Genomic DNA, 27,230 nt, shown 5'->3' with positions numbered 1-27,230 from the left:
TTATTGTAATTACTATTAATCATAACAAGTATTATTTATTAAATTCCTAAGATGTACCAAATACAACAAAAGACTGTCCATGAGCTGCACTTTCCTCCCCTGCAAAACCAGATGCCTTGGCTGAGGGTCATTCCCCAAGGCTCAGAGGTTCTAAGACTTCTGGGTTTCTTCCAAGAGCCATGGAGGATACGGGTGAAAAGGGTATTCTCTCTGCTCCAAGAGCCCAGGACCTGCAGGGAGACACGGGAGGGCTCACCCAGGGCAGATGCCCTTTGCCTCAGAGAAACTCTCCCCCAGAGGGACTTGTGAGGAGACTGTGGGTGACCCCACCACCTCCCGCAGCCCTTCGCCTCCTCTGTCTCCAAGAATAGAACAGAACAAAGTAATAGAACAGACAAGGATGTCATACGTTGTAAGCTGAGACTGTCCCACAAACACTGCTTTTAAGTTTACAAGTGTATTTATGTGTGTGACACTGTGCTGGGACGTCAAATGTGCACCTCCCTTCAGTCACACTCTAAGGGGTATGGAAGACCCTGCCCTAGACTAAACTCGGGGCCTGTGGGGCCCAGCAGGGGGGTGGCATCTGGGTCTTGACAGCTGAGCGCAGGCAGATCCTTACCTGGAGGCAGCGATCCTGGATGACCCTGAAACACTGCCGTCATCCTGTGGCCAGGTGTGTGGGAGCCCCTCCGTGCCAGCCCTGTGCCCAGCTGGAGCCCCTCCCATCCCCATCCTGAGGGGCCTGAGGAGAGAGGGGAAAGCAGCCCCAGCACCAGTTGTCATTTCACCCCAGAGGCCACTTACCCTGTGGAGGGGCTGGAACTCATCCTCAGGTCTTTCAGTTCCCGAGTTGCCTCCCACCCCGACTCAGGTCTGCTTCGGGTGTTCTATGGTTGATGAGGTCACAGGGCCCACCCCCAACCTCCCAGCTGGCGCTCTGGGATGATTGGCACTGGGCACTGTCGGGGCCCTGAAGCCACAATCCCTGGAGACGAAGTCCTTCAGTTCACACAGGTGGCGGTCAAGGGCGGGGCTGCTCCACTCTTCCCCTAATGCCTTCCAGCAAGACCACCATCCCTCTCTGTCCTCAATGTCTGCTCCTGTCTAAGGGGACCCAGGTTGGGTGACCTCCCTAAGGGGCATCTCTGGGGGCTACTGTGGATGCCCCAGACACATCTGAAGGAGGGCAGTGGGAAGACCTCCCTGACCCAGTTCCTCTTCCACCCTCCCTCCTCACCCCACCTCATCCCAGGACCAGGAATTAAGTGAGGCTTTGCCCCTGCATTGGGTGGGGTTTCTCGAGGCCTCCTGGAAGAGGCTGCCAGCTGCTTCCTGTGTTGCTGGCTCAGCCTCCACTCCGCTCTAGAGAGGACCTGGACCCAGAATGCATTTTAGGGGGGCCTCTGGGCAGCAGATCAGGGAGCTCCCACTTGGTAGCTGCCTCCTCTGACAGATACTGTGCCCCACCCCACCGCAGCTGCAGGCTCCTTCTGCTCCTTCTCCTCCCGCCCATCCTTTTCCCAGATGGCCCTTCTACCCACACCCTGCTCAAGGCCTCACCCCAACCTCCTCCCCTTGAATTCTTACCTAAACAGAAACTCTCTCCTGCACTCAGATTCATGCCAGATCAACTGAACTCAGCTGATGCTGAGGTTCCCTCAATTCGAGATCTTTCTGCAGATGCTCGCCCACCTTACCTGGAAGCCCACCACTTGGGAGCATTGTGGGGGCAGAGATCACATCTTTAGAGTGTATAACAAAGAGTAGGAATGTGTAGGTTCTACCTGCAGTGCTTGCAGGCCAAGGGAATTTGTCCAGGTGGTTATTCTTCTTTCAGTTTGGTTTCTCATCTGTAAAATGGGGCTGTGGCCCTTACAGGGTTGTGTGAGGCTTAACTTTCGACAAACTCCCGACATCTGAGCAGGTACAGAGCAGGCTCGGCGCAAGCTCAGTGTTTGGTAGGGGCTGCAGTTCCCCACAGTGTCTTTAACAGCCCTGGCACAGGATAGGTGCACAATGATGTGGCTAATTGGTTAATTAATCAATTCATTGGAGAGAGAGTCTGGATGTTCTTACTGTTGCACTGATCTTCCCAAGGGGAGAGCAGTGACATTTGGCAGAGACTGCCAAGGAAATGGGAAATGGGCAGTAATTAGGGAAGAGAAAAGAAGGCAAGGACGAGTAAAGGGTGGGCAGGAGGGAAGGCAGGAAAATCATAAAACAGAAAAAGGCAATGATTGCTTCCTTGGAGGACAAGGAGTTAGAGCTCTGAACACCATCTGGACATTTCTTCTCTGTCGGTTGCAGAATTTTGAGCTAGAAAAGGGAATCTGCAGATCACAGACCTCTGCCTCCGGGCCCACATGAAGCAGTCTGGTTCTGGGAGAGTCAGAGGTAGAGATGGGGAGAATGGGTTCCTGGGGACCCGTGCTGCCCATTACTTCCTGCCACTACCTCTGTGGGCCCATCCTCCCACGCTCTCTCCCTCACAGCCAGCCAGGTCCTACCTTTTTTTTCCTAAGGCTGCTCCAGCAGGGAGTCTATCTCCATGGAAACCTTTGCAGATTGTGAAGGTGTAGAAGATTTGGAAAAGGAGAGCAGTGCTCGGAGTGTAATTTATTTCCGTCTTACTTCTTTCATATGCTCCCTCATTCATCAGCTTCTCCTCCCACTTCTTCCTTGCCTCCTCCTTCCCTCTCTCCCTCCTGTTCAGGATTCTCACCCATGAGCACCCACCCTAATCCAGGAAGTTGAGGTCGTTGTATCTGCAGAGTGGCTCAGGCCCCCGGGGGCCCAGTGTGTCCCGCCTCACTGGCTTCTCAGCGAGGCTTTTGGTTTCTGCCCCAACTGAGAGGCTCTTGCTGGGGATTCGAGTGGCCCCGTGGGAAAGCTGGGCTGGCCCCGCCCTGCCAGCCGGAATCTCCCTACCACCCCGTCACCCCCACCACAGCACTAAATCACTGTCTTTCCCCTTCTAGCTCTCGGGACTTTTCCAGTTGGACAGCAGTTATGAAACGTGTTGCTCCAAAAGTCTGCTCAGGAAACCGGAAAAAGCATCCAGAAGAAAAAGGACGGCGAAGAAGAGGACACGTGAGTGTGAAGCAGAAAGAAAAGTAAGTGAATGTGTGAGCCATTGCTCCTCTGACTTCTGGGAATTTCAGAGCCACAAACAAAACTGAGGGGTGCCTTGGGGTGTCCACTGACTTGATCGCCCCCTGCGGGGGGGACCAGTTGTGAGGAAGAGACGGTGGGAGCCCGGGAAGGGGGCCTGAGGCCGCTCCACAGAGAACTGACACGGGTTCCAGACAACTGAGCCGCCCTGTACCCCTTCATTCCGGCGAGACGCTGCAGTGGATGCGGAGGCCAGGCCTACACTTAAGCAGAAGCAGCAAACGGTCCTCAGAGCCAGCAGATCTGCTGCCTTGGCCGGGCGCCTCACGGTGGCCTTTCTGGAGCTTGAGGAGTGGTCCCCAACAGCCCGCGGAGCCCATCCTTTCCTATGCAAACCCCCACCCCCAGCAGAGAACTGCGCTGGGTTCTACACGCACCTGCACAGGGACTTGGCGCAGGTCCCCTGGCAAACCTGGAGATGCTGACGTGCCACTTGGGTGAGGACCCCACAGAGAACCTCCAGCTGCTCGCCATGCCCGAGCTCAGGAACTTGGCATCGACCCTGCAGAGAACCTTGGGCTGCCCAACTCTCGCCTGCGGAGGTTAGCGGAGCCGGGTTGTTGGAGTGCCCTGAGTCCAGGGTGTCAGTGTGGGCGCTTTTGACTTTGGGGGCTGGACAGTTCTTGTTGTAGGGGGCTGCCTTGTACATTGTGGTTTGTTTGGAGCATCTCTGGCTTCTACCCGCTATATGCCAGTGACCCCTACCCACTTACCCAAATTATGACAATCAAAAATTGCCAGATTTCTCCTGGGGTGGAAGTGAGGAGCTGGGTTGAGAACCTCTGTTCTTAGCCACTTAGACTCCACAGGACAGCCCTGTGCTCTTCTCCCTGAATTCCTGCAAGAATGTTACTGTGATATTTGCCTTACTTTCAGGATTGTTTCCTTTTAGGGGGGAGTTGGTTACAAGTTATCTTCTGAGATATTTGCATTTAGATTTACTAGTTTTTAAAATTAGTTTCAGTTCTTTTCAAATTTTTTTTCAGTTTTAATTATTTTTAGTTAATTTTCATTCATTTTTGGTTTTCTAGTTATTTAATCTTATAGCTTTAAAGTTACCTGTTTGTAATTATTTTGTCTTTAAGGTTATTTATGGTTTCATATGCCTATTTTCAGTTACTTAATTTATGGTTATTTTGTTTTATGAGTTGTATATTTCTAAATTAGTTAGCTTTACAATTATTTTTTATGTATCTAACTTTACAATTATTTAATATCTGAGTTATTTGTTTTCGTGATTATTTTACTTTTAGTTATTGACATTTTTGAATAATGTACATTTACATTTACTTATTTGAATACTAAAAACTCACTGGAAGGGATTGTCTCACAGTGCAGCGGGTTAAGGATCTGGTATTGTCACTACAGTGGCTCGGGTCGATGCTGTGGCACAGGTTCAGGTTCCATACCTGGCCCAAGAACTTCCACATACTGTGGGCAAGGCCAAAAACAAAAACAACTTGCTGGAAGTGTTTTAATTATTTTCAGAGTAATATATCTATAGTTATTTTAGAGTTTCCCCTGTAGCTATTTAGTTTTAGAGTTACTTATCTTCACAGTTATTTATTTTCTTTAGATTCTGGGTTATTTTTACATTTGTTTATTTGGGGTTTTTTTTTTCCCATTATTTAGAGGGTTTTTTTTTTAGTTTTAATTTGGTTTTAAATTATTTTGTTTTCAGTTGTTGCATTTTTTAGCATTATTTTTTGAGTTATTTTCAGAGCGTTTGAGCTATTTAGTTTTTAAGGTATTGTCAGAGTTCCTTATTCTCAGTTATTTTTTTTTTCAGTTACATCTTTGTCAAATTTTATTCTATTCTGTATTTTTACTTTTTTTATTTTCAAAATTATTTAGTATTAGAATTATTTACTCCATCAGTCAGGATCCAATTAAGAGAGAGAGAGACTATAGTAGTTATTTTAACAAGGAGAATTTAATTTAAGGAAGTGTTACCCAACTATTGGAGATTTTAACAGGAAGAAAAAGTATGAGATATCATGAAGATTTTAACTATAAGGAGCAGCTACCAACCCAAGGCAGGGGGAACAAAGGAAGAATTTGGCCCCACGTGGCTGAGGGTAGCCCTCTCTGTGGGGGAGGCATTCCCCAGGTGTCCCCCCCAAGTCCTTGAAAGTGGCCCTGGGAACTGGATACAAAACTCTGGAGAGAGGGTGCTGCCAGCTGATGCTGAAGGAAGGGGTGTGATGAAGCCAGTTACAGAAATGTTGGGGAAGTGGTAAACTGGCGCTACTGGAACCAGCTGTGACTCTCAGGGTGAAGGCCAGTTTGTAGAGTAATACCGAAGGGAGCCCCAGCACCCAGGGAGGAGCACAGCCCTCTCCCCTCCCCCGGCCTCTGGTCTCTGCTCTCTTGGCCCAGCCTGACAGGGAGCAGCTGGCAGAGGAGGTGAATTGTCCCAACCACCAAGCAGAGAGCAGAAGGGTGAGTGGGAAACTGAGCCATCATGGCTATTAAGTAGCACCCTGAACTCTGGAGTTGTTTAGTTTTAGAATTAGGGTTTTGTTTTGTTTTGTTTTTTGTTAGTTTGGGGATTGTTAGAATGATTTGATTTTAACGTTTCACCTGACGAGAGATCTGGCTGAACTTTGGTCCCCTGATTTGTTCCTGGATGGAATGTGTCAGCAAGCACCTGGGGAGTGACTCCCCTGAGACTCAGGAACATCACTGTAGAGTTCAGGAAAACCAAAATGGTGTGTCCACAAAGAAGCCCTTTGACTGAGTGGCCAAAAAAGGACAAAGACTAAGGGACAGATGGTCAGGAAGGGGCTCCTTGGAACAGTTGTCCAACAGAGTGTTTGAAATTTTTCAGAAAGTTAAACTATGTTGTGGGGCCACCCTCTCATGCCCCCTTTCCAACAACAAAGTATCTTTCTTGGTAAAGCGTGTTTCAAATTAGTAGGATACAATATTGATTATTTGCACACTAAAATAAAATTCTTCCCAAATCTATGGGAAATCTTATTTCCTTTTACCTGCATTATTTTCCAACCAACATTGTTCCATTTCAAACATAGTATTCATTTATATGTGTATATATTCTCTCATTTCATTCAACACCTGTTTCCGAGCAACCCCCTTCCTAAGGAAGGTGCTGGCACCAGGAGAGACTAGGGAGGTATGAAGATGAGTGAGAAGCTCTCAGTCCAGGTTGGGCAGACACAAGTGGAAACATCATCACAACACGGTGTGACAAATGCTGCCACTGATGCTTCCTGATGTAGTCAGGAAAGGGGTGACATCTGAGCTGGGTCTCCTGGAACAAGCACTTTCTCCAGGTGGAGAAGAAAGAGAACGACATCCTGGCCTTGCACAGGCACAGAGGAGTGATGCACAGTGGGGATGATGTCCTGGCAGAGGTCCCCGGGCCACAGGGCTCAAAAGGACACTAACATGCCTTTTTGGTGGCCCTGGTGCTTGATAGATGCAGCCTCATTTGGTCCTCAGAGCCAGTCTGCAAGAGACTAGGAGGCAACCTCAGCAATCAGTGCTGTCCTGATTTTACTTCTCCAGCTACAGTTGACAAAACCCTCTGACTTGCCTGGAAATCTCCAGCTCTTCCCCGGCTTTGTCCTTAGTCCATTCACTCTTTCCCACTTATCTTTGGAGGTGAGTCCCTCCCTCCTTCTTAAACATCTGTGGGGAAGGAGGAGGATTGAGACCAGCCAGCTATGAAGTGCAGCTCCAGAGGAGGCAGAGAAGAGCAGAGCAGAAGAGACCTGCAGCAGAGGCTCAGGGGAGTTCTGCAGACCAACACAGTGGGAGTGGACTCTTGTGAACTACTCCTGACATCCTGCGCTTGCATTCAGTAACTCTTGAAAGGTTATATGAGCTCCTTTCCCAAAGAGGGAAACCTGTTTTAGATCCAACCCAAGCTTACGTTACCAACACATTGGGATTTTTCTAAGCATGCAGAGCCCTTTTGCTGCATTAAGAGCATTGCATGTATCTAATCTACCAAGTCAAGCTACCAGGTCAAAAGAAAGTGTAGGGAGTTCCTTGTAGTGCTGGATCCTTGGTTAAGGATCCAGCATTGTCACTGCAGTGACTGGGGTTGTTTCTGTGATGTGGGTTCAATCTCTGGCCCATGAACTTCCACATGCCATGGGCGCAGCAAGAAGAAGAAGGAGGAGAGAGTGTGGTTCTATATAATCTACAATGGCATGTTTCCATACCTTTTATAATACACATTCATACAGTCTTGAATACGTAAATTTCCCAGAAGACCTTTCTGCTTTGGTCTCCAGTTATCAATCACTATGTTTCTCAATGAGCATATGTAAGAACTAGAGCTGAATAGACAAATCTTAAGGATTCTGACTATTGAAATGGTCAGAAAACATATCACTTGGATCCTCTTAAACACTTTGACCATTGGCTGGCCAGTTGCCCACTACAGAAACATCCCAAAGCTTTTTCAATCCTTTGGACTGAGGTCATTTTCTGAATCTACAAAAATGGCCACACTGGATGGTGCTGGCTGAGTGCTCAGGCCTCCCAGGAAGAACCTCTCCACAAATCTCCCATCACAGGTGGGCTGCCAAAGGCGCCATCTCTGTATTAATCATCATTGCTAATGTCCCAAAGTGCTGCCCCCAGGTCTTCAGAATGGTCCACTTTGGCATCCTTGCCCAAGCCCCACACTGCTGCTCTGTTTACAGGTGTCCTCTAAGAGAAAACCCCTTTGCTGGGCTCAAGGAATCAGACTCCCATTGAACTTATGGTGAACTGAGAAGTGGATAGAGGCAGTGAGATAATTCTAAAGCCATGCCAGATACGTAGTGGTCCCCAACAGACACTGCATCCCCTGCTTCAAAGCCTGGACGCTCTCCTCAGAAAATTGTTGCGAAATTTTTAGACTTCTTAAATACTGGTAAAAATAAATAAATAAATAAATAAATAAATAAATAAATAAATAAATAAATAAATAAAAGATGGCTCTTCTATGAGTGGGTTTTGTTGTCATCTTTCCATTTGAGTAAGTGGAAAGGAATCCAAAACCATCAGATAAAATCCTCCAGCCTTCTTTTACTGGTTGTCCATCGTATTGCCGTCGCCCACTAGAGGGACCCATTTCAACACGTTGCTGAGGTGTGGGAATGCCGTAGCCCCAGGTCAACGTGCCCCAGCCTTGGATCTGCAAAATCTGACAGGAATCTGAGTCCACACTAAGCGCCAGCCATGCATTATGAAATGATTAGAAAATTTAGAGATCCTCTAAATTTACCAGAGTATATTTTGCAGAATAGGTAAAAGAATGTAGGGGTTCAATGAGTTAATATCACAATGAAAAAGAATTATTTAAAAATAAGTATACTTTAAAAATACTCCAGGAGTTCCTGTCGTAGCTCAGTGGTTAAGGAACCCCACTAGGTTCCATAAGGACATGGGTTTGATCCCTGGCCTCACTCAGTGGGTTAAAGATCTTGCATTGCTGTGAGCTGCGGTGTAAGTCATAGACGTGGCTCGGATCCTGCATTGCTGTGGCTGTGGCATAGGCTGGCTCCTGTAGCTCTGATTTGACCCCTAATCTGGGAACCTCCATATGCTGTGGGTGTGGCCCTAAACACACACACACAAATACTCCATATTCTACTCCTCTCTTCATTGCTCCCAATTAGTAGATTGGAGGAGCTGAGAACTCTTTCAGGAAGGAAGTCTGAATACTTTTGTTAAACTCATGATTTCCCAAATTTATTTGACCACAGAACCCTTTTCTTCATGGAATATAACATCCTATGTGTATTAGTAAGGGGGAAAGACTAAGCTGCTGTAACAAAGAGATCAAACAATATCGTGATCTAAAGAACATTTCTGTCTTGTGAAACAGCCTGAGTTGGGTATGCGGGCTGCTCTACTCTACAGTCATTTAGTGTACCAGATTCCCTCCTTCTGGTTTTGCCACCATTCCCCAGAACATTGTCTTTGTCTGTGTAGTCAAAAGCAGGTCTCAGGAATATCCACTTTCCAGCTCACAGGAAGGGAAAAGAACTCACAAGTTTGCATATGCAGTGTTTTAAGGCCCAGCCTTCAAGTAGCACACAAATCCTTTTCTTATATTTCCTTAGTGGAAACTTTGTTGCCTGGCTACACCAAGCTGTTGTGAAGCTAGTTGGAGGCCATTGCCCAACTGCAACTTTCTTACTGTGTGTCAGCATCACCCAGCCAGCCTGCAGAAGAGCAGGAACTAGAATCTAGGTCTTCCAACTCCTAGGCCAGGATTCTAGTTACTACATTAGCATTTGCTTACTCAGTCAACAAATACCAAGTGTCTCCTGAGTTTCAAGTTTGTTATCAGATGAGGATAGAAAGCTTTTTAAATTAGAGTTTTATCAATCCTCTGTAAAATATTTGTCAGTTGCATCTTTGATCTGAGCAGTTTTTATTTATGGATAAGCTTTCAAATATGGCTATTAATAAAGTAGCAATAATTGTAGGTTTATATCATAATATCTTAATTTGCCAGAGAATTCATGCCATGGAAATTAACAAACAAAAAGAACAGAGTAGAAAATCTTGAAATGGACCCAAACACATCTCGGAATTTAAAGTATAGAAAAAGGCATTTCATATTAGTTCTGAACCAAAAAGTAAATTATGTGTAAAAGTAGTGTTGGAACCACTGGAGAGCAATGTAGAAAAAAATAATAATAACTTTACTTCGGCCCTTAAAATCATTCATATAACTAAACGTGTGACTTAAAGAAATCATGAAAGTCAAAACATTTTAAAAAGAATCTTGAATAGGATAAAGTCTTTCCAGGAAAAGCTAAAGCCAGAAGCTACCAAAGAAAATCTTAACAAATTAGACTATGTGAAAAGGCAAAAACTTATATGCAGAAAAAAGGAAAAAATTAAAACAAGATAAATTTTCAAAACATAAGGTACAAGACCTTGATATGTCAAGAGCTTTTACAAATCAATAATGATGGAAAAATAAATGGGCAAAGGATATGAATATACATAGGAAAAATTCAAAATCCAGTAAATATATGAAAAGAGGCAAAACAATGATATATCTTTTTTTTTTTCTCTCCCTCCTTTTAGGGCCTCACCTGCAGCATATGCAAGTTCTCAGGCTAGGGGTCAAATAGGGCTGCAGATGTCAGCCTACACCTCAGCCACAGCAGTGCCAGATCTGAGCCATATCTGTGACCTATGTGCAGCTTGCAGCAATGCTGTATCCTTAAACCACTAGGCGAAACCAGGGATCAAACCCGCACAATCATGAATACTAGTCAGATTCTTAACCTGCTGAGCCGCAATGGGAACTCCCAAAACCATGAATTATCATTTTTCATTATCAGACTGTCCAGTGTTTGAAATTTGATAATATTCAGTGTTGGAGAAGGTATAGGAAAACTAGCACACTCATGCACTGTTAATAGGAGTGTAAATTAGTACTAATTTTTGATGACAATTTGTAACAGCTTTCAAAAAGTTTAAACAATTATATGATTTGATCCAGCAATTCCACTTCTAGGAATTTATTTTAATGATATACTTATGTATATCATTAAACAAAGAATTATATGCACAGTTGTTCATTTTAGCATCACTTTTGACAGGAAAACAAGTAGTTAGAAATGGGGAACAACCTAAATGTCTGTGGTAGTGTTTAAATTTATCCCCAGATTGAGACTTCTCCTTTCAAAGGGTGGAGTCAAATGACCCTCCCTTTGAGTGTGGGCTGCACTAGTGACCCTAATAAACAGAAAGTGGTGGAAGTGATGGGTTATAAAAAGCTTTTGTTTTTTTCCTCATTCTCCCTCTTGGATTACTCACAGTGGAAGAAGCCGCTACCATATTGAGAGGTCGCTGAAGCAGCCCAAATGAGAGACCCACAGGGCAGAAACTGAAGCCTCCTGCCAATAGCCATGCACTGGTGCCACCTGAGAAGCAGATTCTCCAGCCCTAGACAAGTTTTCAGATGACTTCAGCTCCAGCTGTCTTGGCTGAAATTTCATAGACCAGGACCCAGAAGAATCCAACTAAACCACTTTTGAATTTATTACCAGGGGACCTTGAGATAATAAATGTTTTTTGTTTAGCTGCTAAGTTTTGAGTAAGTTTGTTATTATTATTTGATAACAAATATATCAAATAATAAAAAGCTGATGGATAAGGTATTGTACTGACATGCAAAAGAACTAGGCAGCTGTTAAAAATATCTTCCACATGAGATATAGAAAGCTAGAAAGAGCACTATCCTACACTTGCAAGATCAAATAATATGGAAAATAAGCAAATTCACTTTTTGTGGACCCATAAGAGAGCTGAGTTTACAGAGCAATCATATAACCTGAAATCCAAAGAAAGACAGATACTACAAAGAGAGCGGAAACTCCTGGGGCAGGCACTACCATATAATGGCAAGGAGAGTTCAGCTAAATTTGTTAATGGCCCAGTGCGGACTTTCAAGAGAAAACAGAAACCCTGAGGTCACAGATATATGAAAATTTGCATCCTCCTGTAGACTTTTCTCCAGTGCCCTCACTGGTCACTCACAAAAAAAGACATGCAAAAGTCCTGAGAAATCATCCTTCAGGGCCTAGCCCAGGGGAGGGGAATATCAGTTGCTATAGAAAAGGCATAAAACAATGCTCAAATCCTATTGCCCCATCTTTCCTACAGAACAAAACCAGAATCAACTCTCAGGGGACAGACAATAAACACACATTTACAGGGCTGGTAAATCCAGCTACAGCCAGGAAAGTACAAAATAAAAAACCAAGCCTCTGATGTTGAGAAAGAGGTCAGAACATGTGCCAGAACTACTGCTGCAGGAGGGATAGAAAAAATTTGCCGGTCACACCCGCCTCAAGACCCAGGGACAGAATGGCTGCATGACTGAGACTTAAGAAGAATAGGGCACCTCCCCCCTCAGCCCCCACCACCAGGCTAACTAACAAGCATTGACTATCCAGTAACAGTGGAATCTGCTGGGAGAGCTACAAGAGCTTGGAGAGAGGCTCTGATCCACACCAGAGAAGACCTAAGGCTGAGGGTGGAGCACACATTGAGAAAAACATTTGGGCAAAAAAAGCCATACCTTAAACACAGGTAACAAACACTTGAAGAATTTTTTAAAATTATAATTGATTTACAATATGCCAATTTCTGCAGTACAGCAAAGTTACTCATTATATATAATGTTATATATAGTTTTATTTATATTTTTTTTCGCATAATTATCTATCCCAGGAGATTGGATATAGTCCCCTGTGCTATACAGTAGGACCTCATTGCTTATCCATTCTAAAAGCGGTATTTTTGCATCTACTAACCCCAAACTCCCAGTCCATCCCACTCTCTCCCCTGCCCCTTGGCAACCACAAATCTGTTCTCCATGTCCATGAATCTGTTTCTGTTTTGTACATAGGTTCATTTGTGCCATTTATTTATTTACTTAATTAATTAATTACTTACTTTTTTCACACCACACCTACAGCATATGGAAGTTCCCAGGCTAGGGGTCGAAATGGAGCTACAGCTGGCAGCCTATGGCACAGCCACAGCAATGCCAGATCCAAGCCCCATCTGCAGCCTACACCACAGCTCATAGCAATGCTGGATCCTTAACCCACTGAACAAGGCCAGGGATACTAATTGGGGTCATTACCACTGAGCCACAATGGGAACTTCCCTTTTGTGCCATATTTTAGATTCCAATATAGGTGATATCACATAGTATTTGTCTTTCTCTTTCTGACTTACTTCACTTAGTATTCAGATCTCTAGTTGCATCTATGTTGCTGCGAATGGCATTATTTCTTTTTATGGCTGAGTAGTATTCCACTGTGTATATTTACCACATCTTCTTAATCCATTCATCTGCTGATGGACATTTAAGTTGTTTCCATGTCTTGGCTATTGTGAATAGTGCTGCTATGAATATATGGGTGCATGTATCTTTTTGAGCGAATGTTTTGTCTGGATATACGCCCCAGAATGGGATTGCTGGATCATATGTTGATTCTAATTTTATCATTTTCTGAGGAGACTCCATACTGCTTTCCATAGTGGTTGTACCAACTTACATTCCCACCAACAGTGAAGGAATGTTCCCATTTCTCCACACCCTCTCCAGCATTTGATGTTTGTAGATTTATCAGTGATAGCTGTTCTGATCAGTGTGCGGTGGTACCTCATTGTAGTTTTAATTTGCATTGATCTAATTATTAGTGATGCTGAGCATTTTTTCATGTACCTACTGGCCATCTGTATATCTTCTTTGGAGAAATGTCTGTTTAGGTCTTCTGCCTATTTTTCAATTGGGCTGTTTGGTTTTTTTTTATTGCTGTTGTTGAGTTGCATGAGTTATTTGCATATTTTGGAGATTAGGCCCTTGTCAGTTACATCAGTTGCACATGTTTTCTCCTATTCTGTAGGTTGTCTTTTTTTAATTTATTTTTTTCTTTATGGTTTCCTTTGCTGTACAAAAGTTTATAAGTTTGATTAGGTCCCATTTATTTATTTTTGTTTTTATATTACTTGAGGAATTTAAAGTGAGTGGTGTACTTAGGGTAGCAACAACAAACCCAAGGATCTACACAAAGTAATGAAGACTGCAAGAAATTATAATCATGTGAGTAAGTATAGAAGCTTTTTCCCCTTATTTTTCACATCTCCTTAAAAGATAATTGACTATTTATTTATTTATTTATTGTCTTTTTGTCCTTCTAGGGCCACACCCGCAGCATATGGAGGTTCCCAGGCTAGGGGTCTAATCAGAGCTGTAGCCACCAGCCTACGCCAGAGCCACAGCAACTCAGGATCTGAGCCACATCTTCGACCTACACCACAGCTCATGGCAACACCGGATCCTCAATCCACTGAGCAAGGCCAGGGATTGAACCTGCAACCTCATGGTTCTTAGTTGGATTCATTTCCAATGCACCATGATGGGACCACTGATAATTGACTATTTAAATAAAAAAAGAATAACAATATGTTAAGGAGTTTATAACATATGCAAAATTTAAATGTATGGCAAGAGACCAGAGGCCAAGAGGGAAGAAATTAAAGTACATTGTTGTAAATTTCTTCTGTGTGAAGTGGTATAAAATCATTTGAAGGTACACTATGATACCTTAAGGATATATACTATAAATCCTAAAGCAAACACTAAAATAACATAACAGGATTTCCCACCACGGCATAATAGGATCCACAGCATCTGCAGTGCCAGGATGCAGGTTCTATTCCTGACCCAGCGCAGTAGGTTAAGGATCCAGTGTTACCATAACTGTGGTGTAGGTCACAACTGTGACTCTGATCTCATCCCTGGCCAGGGAACTCCATATGCCATGGGGCAGCCAAAAATAAACAAATATAATAACATAGAAGAGCTATAATAAGCCAACAAATGAGATAAAATGGAATTTTAAAGACAACTAATCCAAGAGTTCGTAGAGAAACAGGAAAAATGAAACCAAGAACTGGAAGGAAAAATAGAAAACAGTTGCCAAGTTGGTAGATGTAAACTTAACCATATCAATAATCATATGGTTTGAACACCCCAATTAAAAGAGGGCAATTGTAAACCAGCTATAATAGAAAAAATAAAAATCATTATAAATAAAAAAGAGGGCAATTGTGAAGGTAGATATTTTAAAAATAAAAGGAGAAAAAAATTACCCTTGTGGCCTACAAGAAACCCACTTTAAATATTTTTAAATTAATTAAACAAAGAGGCCTTTAGACTGAGCTGGCTTTAATACCTTAGTACCCTATGTAAGCAAATCAAAACCTAAGCCTGAAATGCCTCAAGGTTAAAAGACTGAAACCTAAGGACAACCAATCATAAACAGCCAACTTGGCTACCTCAAATAATGTAACCACTTAAGCTATAGCCAACCAAATTTTCTTTGCTTTGCTTCCACCTCTTCTAAGTCTTTCCCCTAGCTTCTGTCAATGGAGTACTCCCAACTACTTGTGGTTTGGCATTGCCTGATTTGAACTGAGTTTTGCTCAAATTAAACTTAAAAAACTTTAATATGCTTCATTTCATCCGTTAACAGTATAAAGACACAAATAGATTAAAAGTAAAAGGATGGAAAAACATATCCCATGATAATACTAATCAAAAGAAAGCCAGAATTACTATGTCAATATAAAAACAAAGTAGGTTCTGGAGTTTCCGGGTGGCCTGGTAGGTAGTTAAGGCCCTGCATCGTCACTGCTGTGACACAGGTGTGATCCCTGGCCTAGGAACTTCCACATGCCACAGACAAAACCAAAAATAATAAAACAAACAAACAAACGAAAAAGTAGGTCTCAGAACAAAGAATATAACCAAAACTTAAGATAAATTAAAAGAACTAAAGTGGTTAATCCATCAAGAGGACCAATCCTAAATATTTACACATCAATAACAGCTTCAGAATACACAAAGCAAAAGAAACTACAAAGAGTAATAAACAAATCCACAATTATAATCCAATATTTTGACTCCTCTCTTGTAAGAATTGGTAAAACAATAAAGAAAATCAGTAAGAATATAGAATACTTGAACAACGTTATCAACCAATTTAACTTAACTGGTTAAACATTTATAGAACACTAACTCCAACAACAGAAGAATAAGTGCACATGGGACATTTAACAAGACAGACCACTGTTATGGGCAGATTGTGTTCCCCCCTGTTGTGTCGGTCCCAGCCTATAGGTAGTGATGCTCTCCACTAGGAACTAGGAAAGCCTGAGGCACTTACCTGAGCCTCTGAGGCCAGTGTTGTGGCAGGACTGGCCCATGTGACTCATATTGTCATTGCAGTACATACTTCAGCAAGAAAATATCAAGGAATTTTGAGGAACAAGATTTATTATTCACAGGTCCTTGAGAGTACATGGCACACCCAAGGGGCACAAAGTAAGGTCACAGGTTGAGAAAGGCAAAGAGCACAAACCTGGGGCTCTAACTTTATCAGGGTCCAAAGATAGGGTGCCCAGGTTCAGTCTTTATTGGCTAACTTAAAGCTAAGAGAAGGAATTAGGGAACTGGAAGGGAGAAGCCAAAAGAACGTTGAAGAACAAAGTTGAAGGGCTAATAACACCTGATTTCAAGGTTTATTATAAAGATATAGTAACCAAGGCAATTTGATCTTGACAGAAAGATAGAAAATTACTTAACTAGGACAGAATAGTCCCACATACATGTGGACAACTGATATTCAACGAGGATACAAAAGTAATACAGTGAAGAAAGGATAATTTTTTCAACAGTTGATGCTGGAACAATCAGTTTGCTATAGGCAAAGCAATGAACTTCAATCCACATCTCTAACCATATGGTTTTTTTTTTTTTTGGCTCTTTAGGGCTGCACTTCAGCATATGGAATTTCCCAGGCTATGGGTTGAATTGTAGCAACAGCTGCCAGCCTACACCACAGCCACAGAAACACCAGATCCTTAACCCACTGAGTTGAGACCAGGGATCAAACCTGAGCCCTCATGGATACTAGTGGGGTTCATTACCACTGAGCCATGATGGGAACTCCTAGAATTCTTAATAATAAATTTCTCATCAGAAGTCATCAAAGCCAAAAATTAAAAAAAAAAAATTTAAAGAAATCATCAAAGCCAAAAAGAAGTGAAATGATATATTAAAGCACTGAAAAGAAAAAACACTGTCAATTAAGAATTATATATCCATGAATATGTCCTTCAGAGCTGAAGGAGAAATTAAGACATTCCAGATAAATGATAACAGAGATAATTTTTCACTAATAAACCTTCCCTACTAGAAATGTTAGGCAGAAATGAAAGTTACTAGACAGGAACTCAAATCCACATGAAGAGATAAAGAGCACCAATAATTGTAAGTACATAGGTACATATGAAAGACATTAAAAAATATATTTTTTGTTTGTGTTAGTTAGTTCTGTCTACTATAACAAACTCCCATAAACTGAATGGCTTACCCAGATTTATTTCTCAAAATTGTGGAGACCAAGAAGTCTGAGATGGGGCTGCAAGCATGGTCTGGTGAGGGCCAACTTCCTGGCTGGTAGACAGCTGCTTTCTCACTGTAACCTCACTTGGTGAAGAGCAGAGAGAGGACTAGCTCTCTTCCTCTTCTTATAGGGATGCTAATCCCATCATGAGGGCTCCACCCTCATAATGTAATAACCTCCGGAGTCCCCACCTCCAAATACCACCACATTAGGGATTCAATATATAAATTTTGAGGGAACATATTCTCTAGCATTGTTTGTAATATATTTTTCTCTTATCTGATGTAACATCATAAAGCAGTCATTATAAACCATGATGGTGGTTATACAATGTATACAGATGTAATTCATTTGGCAATAACAGCAAAAAGTAAGGGGAGACTAAGGAAATAGAAGCAAAGTTTTTTTATACTATTGAAATTAGGATTTCTATAGGCTGAGATGTTCAGTAATCTTTAGAGTAACTACTAGAAAAAAAAACTTTAAAAAATATATGGTAAATGGAAGGAATTAAAATTATACACCAGAAAACATCTATTTAACACATAAGAAGAAAATAGTACAGGAGCAGAGGAACAAAAGAGATATACAGAAAACAGAGAAAAAATGGCAGGCATAAATCCTACCTTATCAGTAATTACATTAAATGTAAATGGGTTAAACATTCCAATTAAAATGGAGGTATTAACGGAATGAGTAAAAAACATGATCCTATTATATGCTGTCTATAAAAGATACACTTTATACTCAAAGACACAAATAGATTAAAAGTAAAAAGGTGGAAGATATACCCTGTTCAGAGTAACCAAGTGAGAGCTGAAGTACACGTAGTAATATTGGGCAAAATAGATTTTAAAACAAAAATTGTTACTAGAGAAAAAAGACATTTTCTAATGATAAAAGGGTCATTCTATCAAGAATGTATAAAAATCATTCACACAGAGAAGCCTAACAATAAAGCCCCAAAATATAAGAAGCAAAAAAAAAAAAAAAACCTGAGAATTGAAGGGAAGAAGAGACAATACAACAACAATAATTGGAGTCTTCAATACACTACTTTCAATAATGGTTACAACAACCAGGTGAAGGGACAAGCAGGAAATAGTCTTGAACAATGCAGTAACTAGAGCTATCAGACATCTCACATAGTGTTATATCCCCAAAAAGTGCAAAATACAAATTTCTCTCAAATGCACATAACATTCTCCAGGATAGTTTATATTTTAGACCATAAAAAAAAGCCTCTATAAATTTGAAAGAATTGAAATCCTGCATATGTTCTCCATTCAAAATAGGTGAAATTAGACATCAATAACAAGAAAATTTGGGAAATTCACAAATAGGTGGAAATTAAGCAAGAAACTCCTAAATAACAAATGGACCAAAAAAGAAGTCAAAGTGGAAATTAAAAATAACTTAGGATGAATGAAAGTGGAAGTACAGCATACCAAAACTTACAGGATGCATCTGAAACAGTGCTTAGAAGTTCTAGCTGCTTTCTGAAACACTCAGCTGTGGCACTGCTCCTTTAGTCAAAGGTGAGAGCCCTGAAAAACAGCCTCAAGACTCTCATCTTCTGACCTGCTCAGGAGCCTGGTTCCAGATATCCTCCAGGAAATGTTGGCTGGACAAATGGATGAACTTTCTTCCCTCAAAGCCACAGGGACCTTACCATGTATCAGGTTAACCCCTGCTTCCACATACTACTTTTATTTTTTGGCTGCGCCCATGGCATACAGAAGTTTCCAAGGCAAAGATCAAACCTGCACCATACCAGTGACCCAATCCATAGCAGTGACAACACCAGATTCTTACCCTCTGAGCCACCAGGGAACTCCTCCATATACTACTTCTTCCTTCAAAGGCTTTGGTGCCACCCATGTCCTCTTGGGTTGAGAATGGACACCGCTGGCTTTTTTTCACCTCTCCAAAATGGAACTAACTTGATCTTTCAACCATATTCCCCACTGCTCCCCAATCCCCTCCATTCAGGCTTATCACTAATCAAGAGATTTTGCTTCCTGTGGCCAGTAGAAAGGGCACAGGCTTCAGGGCCAAACAAGCCATGATGCAAATTTTAGCCGGTTATGTGATATTGGGCAGTTCAGTTTCTACATCAGTAACATGGGAATTAAAAAATTCTGCCCTGGGAGTTCCTGCTGTGGTGCAGCAGGTTAAAGATTGTCTCTGTGGCAGCTTAGGTCACTGCTGAGGTACGGGTTCAATCTCCGGCCCAGTGTGGTAGGTTATGGATCTGGCATTGCCACAGCTCTGGCCCTGGTCATATCTGTAGCTCAGATTCTATCCATGGCTTGCGAACTCCCATATACCATGATTGCAGCTAAAAAAGAAAAAACAAAAAACTTCCCTGTAGAGGTGCCATATGCATTACACCATGTCAGGCCCATAGTAAGGATTCCTTATATGCAAACTATTATTATTGTTGTTGTTATTATTATTGCTCTTCTCCAACTATCCAGATCCTCTATGACCTTCAAGTCTCTCTAAGGTTCAGCCACCACAAAGTCATCTCTATTTTTTTTTTTTTTTGCCATGCCTGTGACATGTGGAAGTTCCCAGGCCAGGGACTGAACCTGTGCCACAGCTATAACAGCAGTGACAGTGCTGGATCTTTAACCCACTGAGCCATGGAGGAACTCCTGACTATTCTTCATCCAGTGTGGTTCTAAGCAGCAGACAATTGATCAGTTATTTATGTATATCAATAAATGTTGCTTCTCAGCTAGGCAGTAAGCAACTTGAAAGCATATATCATATCTAGTCCAGAGCACCTCTTTAGCAGTCGTACAGCAAGGTGCTTAAAATCCTAAAGTCTCAAGCCAGACTGGATTCATAGCCCAGCTTCTTCATTTATTACCTAAGTGACTCTGGGCAAGTCGCTTGACCTCTCTGTTCTCAGTTTCCCCATCTGTGAAACGGGACAACAATGATGCAATAATGCCCACATAGAGTGGCTGTGGGGCTTAAGTGGAAGAAGAAGAGTGAAGAATAAGAATAAATACATACTATCCACTTAATGATTGTCTGTTGAATAAATTGACTCAAAGTCTAGAATCCCAGTCAAGAAGTAGCTGAAATTAGGCTGACACAGGTTAATCTTCTCTTCACTTTGGTAAATTTACCTGATTAGAGCAATATAGTACAGTAAAATGGTTGCCAAATTTGCTTTTCAGGTATTGATCTGAGACTAAACTGAACGCCCTGAATCCAGTCATCAGGAGGGTATCCTAATATACTGCGTATGTGAGCGTTCCTCACTGGGACTCACAGCTCCGAGCGATAGAACATCATTGTTTTGTCTAATTAAGAGAGAAAGGCAATAAGACATGAAAAGGTTGCCTTTTGAGGATATTGAATATTATTTGTGTTCCAGGAGAATCACCTGGCAGTAGGCATTATGATCCCTGTCATACAGCAGAAGAAACCAGGGCTCAAGGTTACCCACAGCCATACCGCTGGTGAGTTGGCAGAGCCAGATTCAAACCCAGATCTCCCCAGCTCCCAAGCTCGCACTCCTCCCACTCCCCCCAAGATGAGGTCCCCAGGTGAGGCTGCCACGAGCAGAGAGCAGGGCTGCCTCTTGTGAGTACACTCAGAGATAAACAGTGCTCTAGCCACTGAGTTTTGACTCCTGCTCATCCTCATGACTGAGGCACTGGTTTTCTCCTGCCTGGAAAGAATCTCTGGGTTTATAGAAATGACTCAAGGTCTTAGAGAAAAATGGAGGCCTGACTTATGAGAGAAGGAAGCAGGCACTGCCACAGGTCCACCGCCTCTTATGGAAATGATCTCAGATGCCCTTAACCTTGGCTGAGGGGCCTCCTCCACCCCTTTCTCACCCCTCACAAACAAAGGCAAAGATGAAAGTACCTGCTTTCACACAAGGGCCACTTCTGGTTTCCCTCCCCACTCAGCACACCACTTGGGAGGGCCTTTCCGTCACTTCTCATAATGCAAGTGACTTTGATTTCTCTGCCACAAGTGAATGAGGGACAGAGGGAGTGTCTTCTTTGCTACCGGAGCCTGCCCCGGAATTAGCCTTCTGCGCTGTTCAGAAGACCCAGCTGTTCTGAGCTCTGAGTGCTGCAGCCCCTTGGTGAGACAACCATGTCCTGGAGGCTCTCTGCAGTGCTGGTGTCCTTCGTGTCCCTGGCCGGTGAGTGACACACTTGACTTTCCATGGTGACCCTGCCACATCTGGTCCTATTAAACATAAATGCATTCTAGTGCCACTGATTTAAGTGGGAGAAGACAGACAGGAGATAGCTATAGTGGCTTCAGCTACTGTGGGTGTTTGACTTGGGAGTGTCTTGCTATTGCCTTACACATGGAGCACACCTTCATTTTTTTCCAAAGACTTTCATCGTTTTGGACTTGTCTTCCATGAATCAGGCAGAGTACGTGTTAACCCCAGAAGGCTGTGACACTGTTTCTGGCTCCCAAATGGGTTCTAGATACCTTATTAGGAAGCATTTGTAGAAATTACTTTGATTTAAGAGGCAAAGAACTGAGGGAATTCCCATCAGGGCTCAGCAGTAACGAACCCTACTGGGATCCATGAGGATGCAGGTTCAATCCCTGGCCTCGCTCAGTGGGTTAAGGATCCGGTGGTGCCATGAGTTTTGCTGTAGGTCACAGACATGGCTCAGATCCAGCTGTGGTGGTTGTGTGGGCCAGAAGCTGTAGCTCTGATTCAAGCCCTAGCCTGTGAACTTCCTTATGCCACGAGTGTGGCTCTAAAAAGCAAAAAAAAAAAAAAAAAAAAAAAAAAAAGAAAAGAGAGAGAGAGAAAGAGAGAACTGAGCCAGGGTTTAGAAATGGGGCTTTTGCCACACTTTCTGGGGAAAGCATGTCATGCCTTGCTTTTCTGCTTTTCTCAAATGAAGTGCTATGTTTATATTACATAAACAGTGAGTAGTGAAGGTGAACGAGATATGGTCCGACAAACTGTGCCATAAGATTTCTTTTTTGATTACCAGCGTATTTCAGATCAGAGAGACTATCTGAGAAATTGAGTTTTAATGATTATTTTTTGTCCACACACCCTGCTTTCACCAAGAGCATTTTCTCCCTAGGATATTGAATTTTTTTTTGTGCTGTTATCAAGTTTGCTGGTTGCATCACAATTCCTTCGAGAACCTCTGACTTGAACTTGTGAGGCAACTGGCTCTGTCTACATGGTCCTACTAACACACTCAGGTGGGGGACACAGCTGCACATGAACTGTTATGCAACATGAATCTTTGTGCAACCGTAACATGAATTGTTACGCAAATTGGGTCAGGCCAGCTGCCCCAATCCAGGCCGGTTTTTTTTAGCGCCACAATTCAGAATTAGAGTTTCACATTCTTTTGGAGGCTGGTGCTGCTTCTGTGGCCTCAGGAAGGGGGGGCTGGAGAAAGAACTCAGGGGCTAAACTCAATTCCCAGCCCCTGGATGTAGTCAAGGGAAAGTCATCATTGTAGTTAGCAGAACAAACTAATAAAAAAGCAAAAGATCGCAGTTTAGCAGTTACCCTCAGTGACCTGTGTGTGGGCACCAATTCAATGGCTGACAGATGACTAGTGGATTCAGGAACGCAGCGAGTGTACAATAAATGCACTAGCAGGTGGAGAGCAAATGCCCACATTGCCCTTTTCTCTCTGAGCTGCACATTTCCAGAAGAAAACTGAGTGAATGAAACTTATGGAAGTGCCACATTTTCCAGGCGAGGGTACTGAGGCAGGCTGAGGAATCATTCTTGAGCACTCAGCTAACAAATGAGGGCCCTGAGATTTGCATCCAGGAAGTCTACTTCAGGGTCCATGCTCTGCACTCCTGCACTATGCTTTCACATGCATACGTTTGAGAAATACTTGCTGAATTGGATGTGAGCAAAAACCATTAGACATTTTGCTTGAAGAGACAGAGCTTTTAGGTGAGCTAATAGTGTAATCTTTATCCAGTCACTTTGCTTCCCTGATCACAAATTCCTCCTCCATAAAACGAGAGGATTTAAGTTTGTATCAGTTTAGGTTCAACAGCACCTAAGAAACAAGCTCCAGTGGAGTTCCTGCTGTGGCTCAGCAGGTTGAAGTCCTGATGTTGTCTCTTTGAGGATGCAGGTTCAATCCCTGCTCTCACTCTGTGGGTTAAGGATCGTGGTGTAGCAGCAAGCTGCAGCATAGGTCTCGGGATCCAGTGTTACTGTGGCTGTGGCTGTGGTGTAGGCTGACAGCTGCAGCTCCGATTTGACCATTAGCCTGGGAAATTCCATATGCTGCAAGTGCAGCCCTAAAAACCAAAAAGAATGAAAGAAGGAAAGAAGGAAGGAAGGAAGGAAAGAGAGAAAGAAAGAAAGAAGGAAAGAAGGAAAGAGAAAAGGGTAGGAATGGAGGAAGGGAGGGGAACAAGCCCCAAATAGTGAATTAAACAAGGTAAATATTTGTTTCTCTCTCATGTGAAAGCAAGTCCAGAGGAGTTCAGACCAGGTCTGATGTGGGGACTCATTATTGTGGACCCACCACCCTATGTGTGACTTCCACTTGCAAAGTCTCCTCATGGATCTAGACGTCTGCTGGAGCTCCAGCCATCACCTACAAGTTGCAGGCTGATTAAAGGAGGAAAACAAGGAGGCAACAGAGAGGCCCCATAGGTGACTGAGCTCCTTTTGAGCAGCCTTCCCAGAGGGCCCACATGACCCTACCACTTCTCGCTTTGGCTAAAACTCAGTCGCACATTCCCACCCAGCAGGAAAGGAGGCTTGGAGGCGAAGGGCTTTATCCTGGCCAGGAAGCGTTCAGTTTAAACGCATGGTTCTGTTACTAAGAAAAATGGGGTAGTCAGCCAGCAATCTCCCACAGAGGGCTGGAGCCCCTTCTGTTCAAGGGTTCTCTTTGAGTCTCAAGTCCCACAGGAAACTAACAGAGATAGTTTTGCATCTTTTGCTAAGGATTTAAATCTTTCTGTTAAGAGGTATAAGATTGAACTGTGAAACTATGAGCAGAATCCTGCTAAGGGCCTACCCTTGCTGCCCTCCATGTCCAAAAACAGTCTTCTTGCCGCACACCCTGGGGCTGCTTCTGATGCCCCAAGGAAGGTGCCGGAGAAAGTGCTCAGGGGCTGAACTCAATTCCCTACCCCTGGAGGTAGCCACGGGGCTCCATTTACTCTCCAGCTGTGCTCCTTACACCTCTGCAGACCACTGTAGCCTCCAATACCTGCTGGGCCTGCTCCCTGCTGGCCCTCCTCCTGACCCTCTTCCTCACACCCCACATCATGCTGACTCCCCAGCTGTTGTGCAGACATACTAGGCTCTCAAGCCCCGTGCTTTTCCCTGTCCTCGTCCTCTTGCCAATAGGATGCCATTTACTTTCTTGTCTGCCTGAAGAATTTCTCCTTGTGTTGGGTTCCCGAACCCATGCCATAGCACTTGAGGTTTGCTTCCGTAATAACACCTGCCACATTGAAGAGTGTGGTCCATTTCTGTGTCTGCCTTACAAGGCTTTGAGCCCCTGAGAAGAAGGACCTACACCAGTGCCTGCCCTGGAGCTTGACTCAGAGGTGACGCCTATGTATGTGCTGAATTGGGTATGGCAGGGAAACCAAACTAAGGCACTCTGGGAAAGCCCAGCTGTCTGAGAAATACCTGGAGAAACAGCCCTTGTGTGGTCACTGGCTTTCCCGGGGCCTGGCCGGTGAGTCATCTCTTAGGTCCTCCTGTGGGTTGTAGAGAAACCAAAACCTTCTCATGTGCCTTCCTGCAGCTCACCATCAGAAAGAGTCTAAGCAAGGGGTTAAGACTCTGGGATACCCATTTGCTGAGTCTCTTGAATCCTGGAGAAGAGATGCTGAGTGACTGGGGATGGGAGTTAGCAAATCAGTATGTGGATTCTAGCCTCTGTTTTTCTGAGTAGAAAAAGAGTTGAGAGATTCCGACTATGCTTTGCCCTTGCTTCTGCCCACTGCCCTCTTCGTGGGTCTTAGACAGACCTGTGAACTTTGGCCCCTCTAAGAGGGCCAAAAATCCCATTTAAAAACTATGACCCAGGGATTCCCTTCGTGGCTCAGTGGTTAATGAACCTGAGTAGGATCCATGAGGTTGTGGGTTTAATCCCTGGCTTCACTCAGTGGGTTAAGGATCTGGCATTGCCATGAGCTGTGGTGTTGGTTGCAAATGTGGCCTGGATCTAGTGTTGCTGTGGCTATGGTATAGGCCAGCATCTGTAGCCCCAATTCAACCCCTAGCCTGGGAACTTCCATATGCCATGGGTGCGGCCCTAAAAAAGCAAAAAAAAAAAAACAAAAAACAAAACAAAACAAAACAAAAACTATGACCCAATTTTAACAAAGATAGGTCATATACATGGATTTTTTAAAGCAGAGTATTTTTCAGAATATTATTTCCATTGAGTACCTAACAAACATATGAACTTTCTGGGGCATATTTCAATGCACAGCATAGCTACTCCTGTCAAATTTCCATCTAATCACCTGTCCATCTCTTATACCACACATTCCTATAGGGAGATGAGGGTGGGAGGGAAGGGGCCAAAGAGAGGAAAGAGAAGAATATTAGAATACTATCTCCCATACTTGTTTAATCTCTAACACACTGTCACTTTTGGTCCTGACACCTATCAGCCCAGTTTTTGTCCACTACAAAGTCACACACCATAGGGAGATACCATGATTGCCATCACCTCCAGGTACCTCACAAATACTTCCTACACACCAAGCACACCTCTTTTTTTTTTTTTTTTTTGGTCTTTTTAGGGCTGCACCTGCGGCATATGGAAGTTACCAGGCTAGGGGTCTAATCGGAGCTGTAGCCGCCAGCCTACGCCAGAGCTATAGCAACACGGGATCCGAGCAGCGTCTGCAACCTACACCACAGCTCATGGCAATGCTGGATCCTTAACCCACTGAGTAAGGCCAGGGATCGAACCCGCAAACCCATGTTTCCCAGTCGGATTCATTAACAACTGAGCCACAATGGGAACTCCACCAAGCACACCTTGATGGCCTACCATGAGTCTTCTTGTCCTCTTTGGGATGATGTGATTTCATGAATGGCCAGTGGGCTTCCCCTCCCCTCTTATTGAATTCATTCCTCATTACTGAGAGAGATCTAACTGCATAATGAGGAAGACGCCCCCTTTAAATGGTGTGCTACTGAGTTGAAGAAATTCTACTCAGTTGAGAAGATTTGCTTTAGCTCATAAGCATAAGCTGCACACAGTGGGATTTTATCAAGGATCTGATCTTCCCAAGAGAGAAAAAAGCAGGTGGCCCCAGTCCCTCAGAGTTCTCTGCAGCAGTCTTTGCTTTTTACAAGATATTCCTGGGAGTGAATGTCTTCATACTGCATCTGGGAGTGAATTCTATTTCTCCATAGTAATGGGGTTCCCATTGAGTCCTTGACCCAGGAAACAGCAACTCAGGTTCAGCCCAAACGAATTATGAAAATAAATGTTCAACAACTATCAACCTTCATAATAATCTTGAAAGAAAAAATCTTGCTCCAAGCTCTACGATGTAATCCACACAGTGATTTTACAAACATTTACAAAGTAAGCCTACAGCCCATAAAATCTACAACTCTCAAGTATCATACATTTCAATTGTTCAAGTAAACAGTTGAGGCACAAAAAAAAAAGACTCTTAAGGAATTCCTGTCGTAGCTCAGTGGTTAACGAACACAGCTAGTATCCATGAGGACACAGGTTTGATCCCTGGCCTCACTCAGTGGGTTAAGGATCCAGCGTCGCCATGAGCTATGATGTAGGTCACAGACGTGGCTCTGATTCTGTGTTGCTATGGTTGTGGTGTAGGCTGGCTGTTGTAGCTCCAATTCAACCCCTAGCCTGGGAACTTCCATATGCCATAGTTACAGCCCTAAAAAGACAAAAGACAAGAAAAAAAAAGACTCTTAGATAATAGTCTCAAGTGACTTAATGTCATTAATAATGTCTGTTTTAAAGGTTATCTAAGGCGTTTGGAACTGATAGTTTCGTCTTTCCCATTTTGTAAACCAGCTGTGCAGAAATAATTCATAAGTGTTACTACTGGGCTTAAAGT

At 43.3% G+C, this 27,230-nt stretch overlaps 2 protein-coding genes across 6 annotated transcripts in view; both read left to right on the top strand.

Moving 5' to 3' along the window:
• MCF2L2 (MCF.2 cell line derived transforming sequence-like 2) overlaps nucleotides 1-11,242 on the top strand; it is a 252,449-nt gene extending 241,207 nt beyond the window's left edge. Inside the window, exons 27-28 of one of the 2 annotated variants that reach the window (XR_007135864.1) lie at nucleotides 2,982-3,716; nucleotides 10,980-11,242. Coding sequence is in view for 1 of the 2 variants with exons in the window: in XM_047787395.1 (XP_047643351.1) it covers nucleotides 2,982-3,016 (35 nt within the window). In the remaining variant the exon portion in view is untranslated. Of the gene's footprint in view, nucleotides 1-2,981; nucleotides 4,143-10,979 lie in introns of those variants that run through there. The other variant, XM_047787395.1, reaches the window with a different exon arrangement.
• Nucleotides 11,243-21,034: 9,792 nt separating this feature from the next.
• The window catches only part of LAMP3 (lysosomal associated membrane protein 3), a 33,182-nt gene continuing 26,986 nt past the window's right edge, over nucleotides 21,035-27,230 (top strand). For 3 of the 4 annotated variants that reach the window (XM_047787379.1, XM_047787369.1, XM_047787353.1), the window contains exon 1: nucleotides 21,035-21,327. In XM_047787379.1, coding sequence (XP_047643335.1) covers nucleotides 21,279-21,327 — 49 coding nt within the window. In that variant the 5' untranslated portion in view covers nucleotides 21,035-21,278. The remainder of the gene's footprint in view (nucleotides 21,328-27,230) is intronic. The other variant, XM_047787359.1, reaches the window with a different exon arrangement.

This window comes from Phacochoerus africanus, chromosome 1, assembly GCF_016906955.1.
Source record: "Phacochoerus africanus isolate WHEZ1 chromosome 1, ROS_Pafr_v1, whole genome shotgun sequence".
In the NCBI taxonomy this organism is placed as follows: Eukaryota; Metazoa; Chordata; class Mammalia; order Artiodactyla; family Suidae; genus Phacochoerus; species Phacochoerus africanus.
Note: the sequence above shows the minus strand (reverse complement) of the source record. Positions and strands in the feature narration are given on the sequence as shown.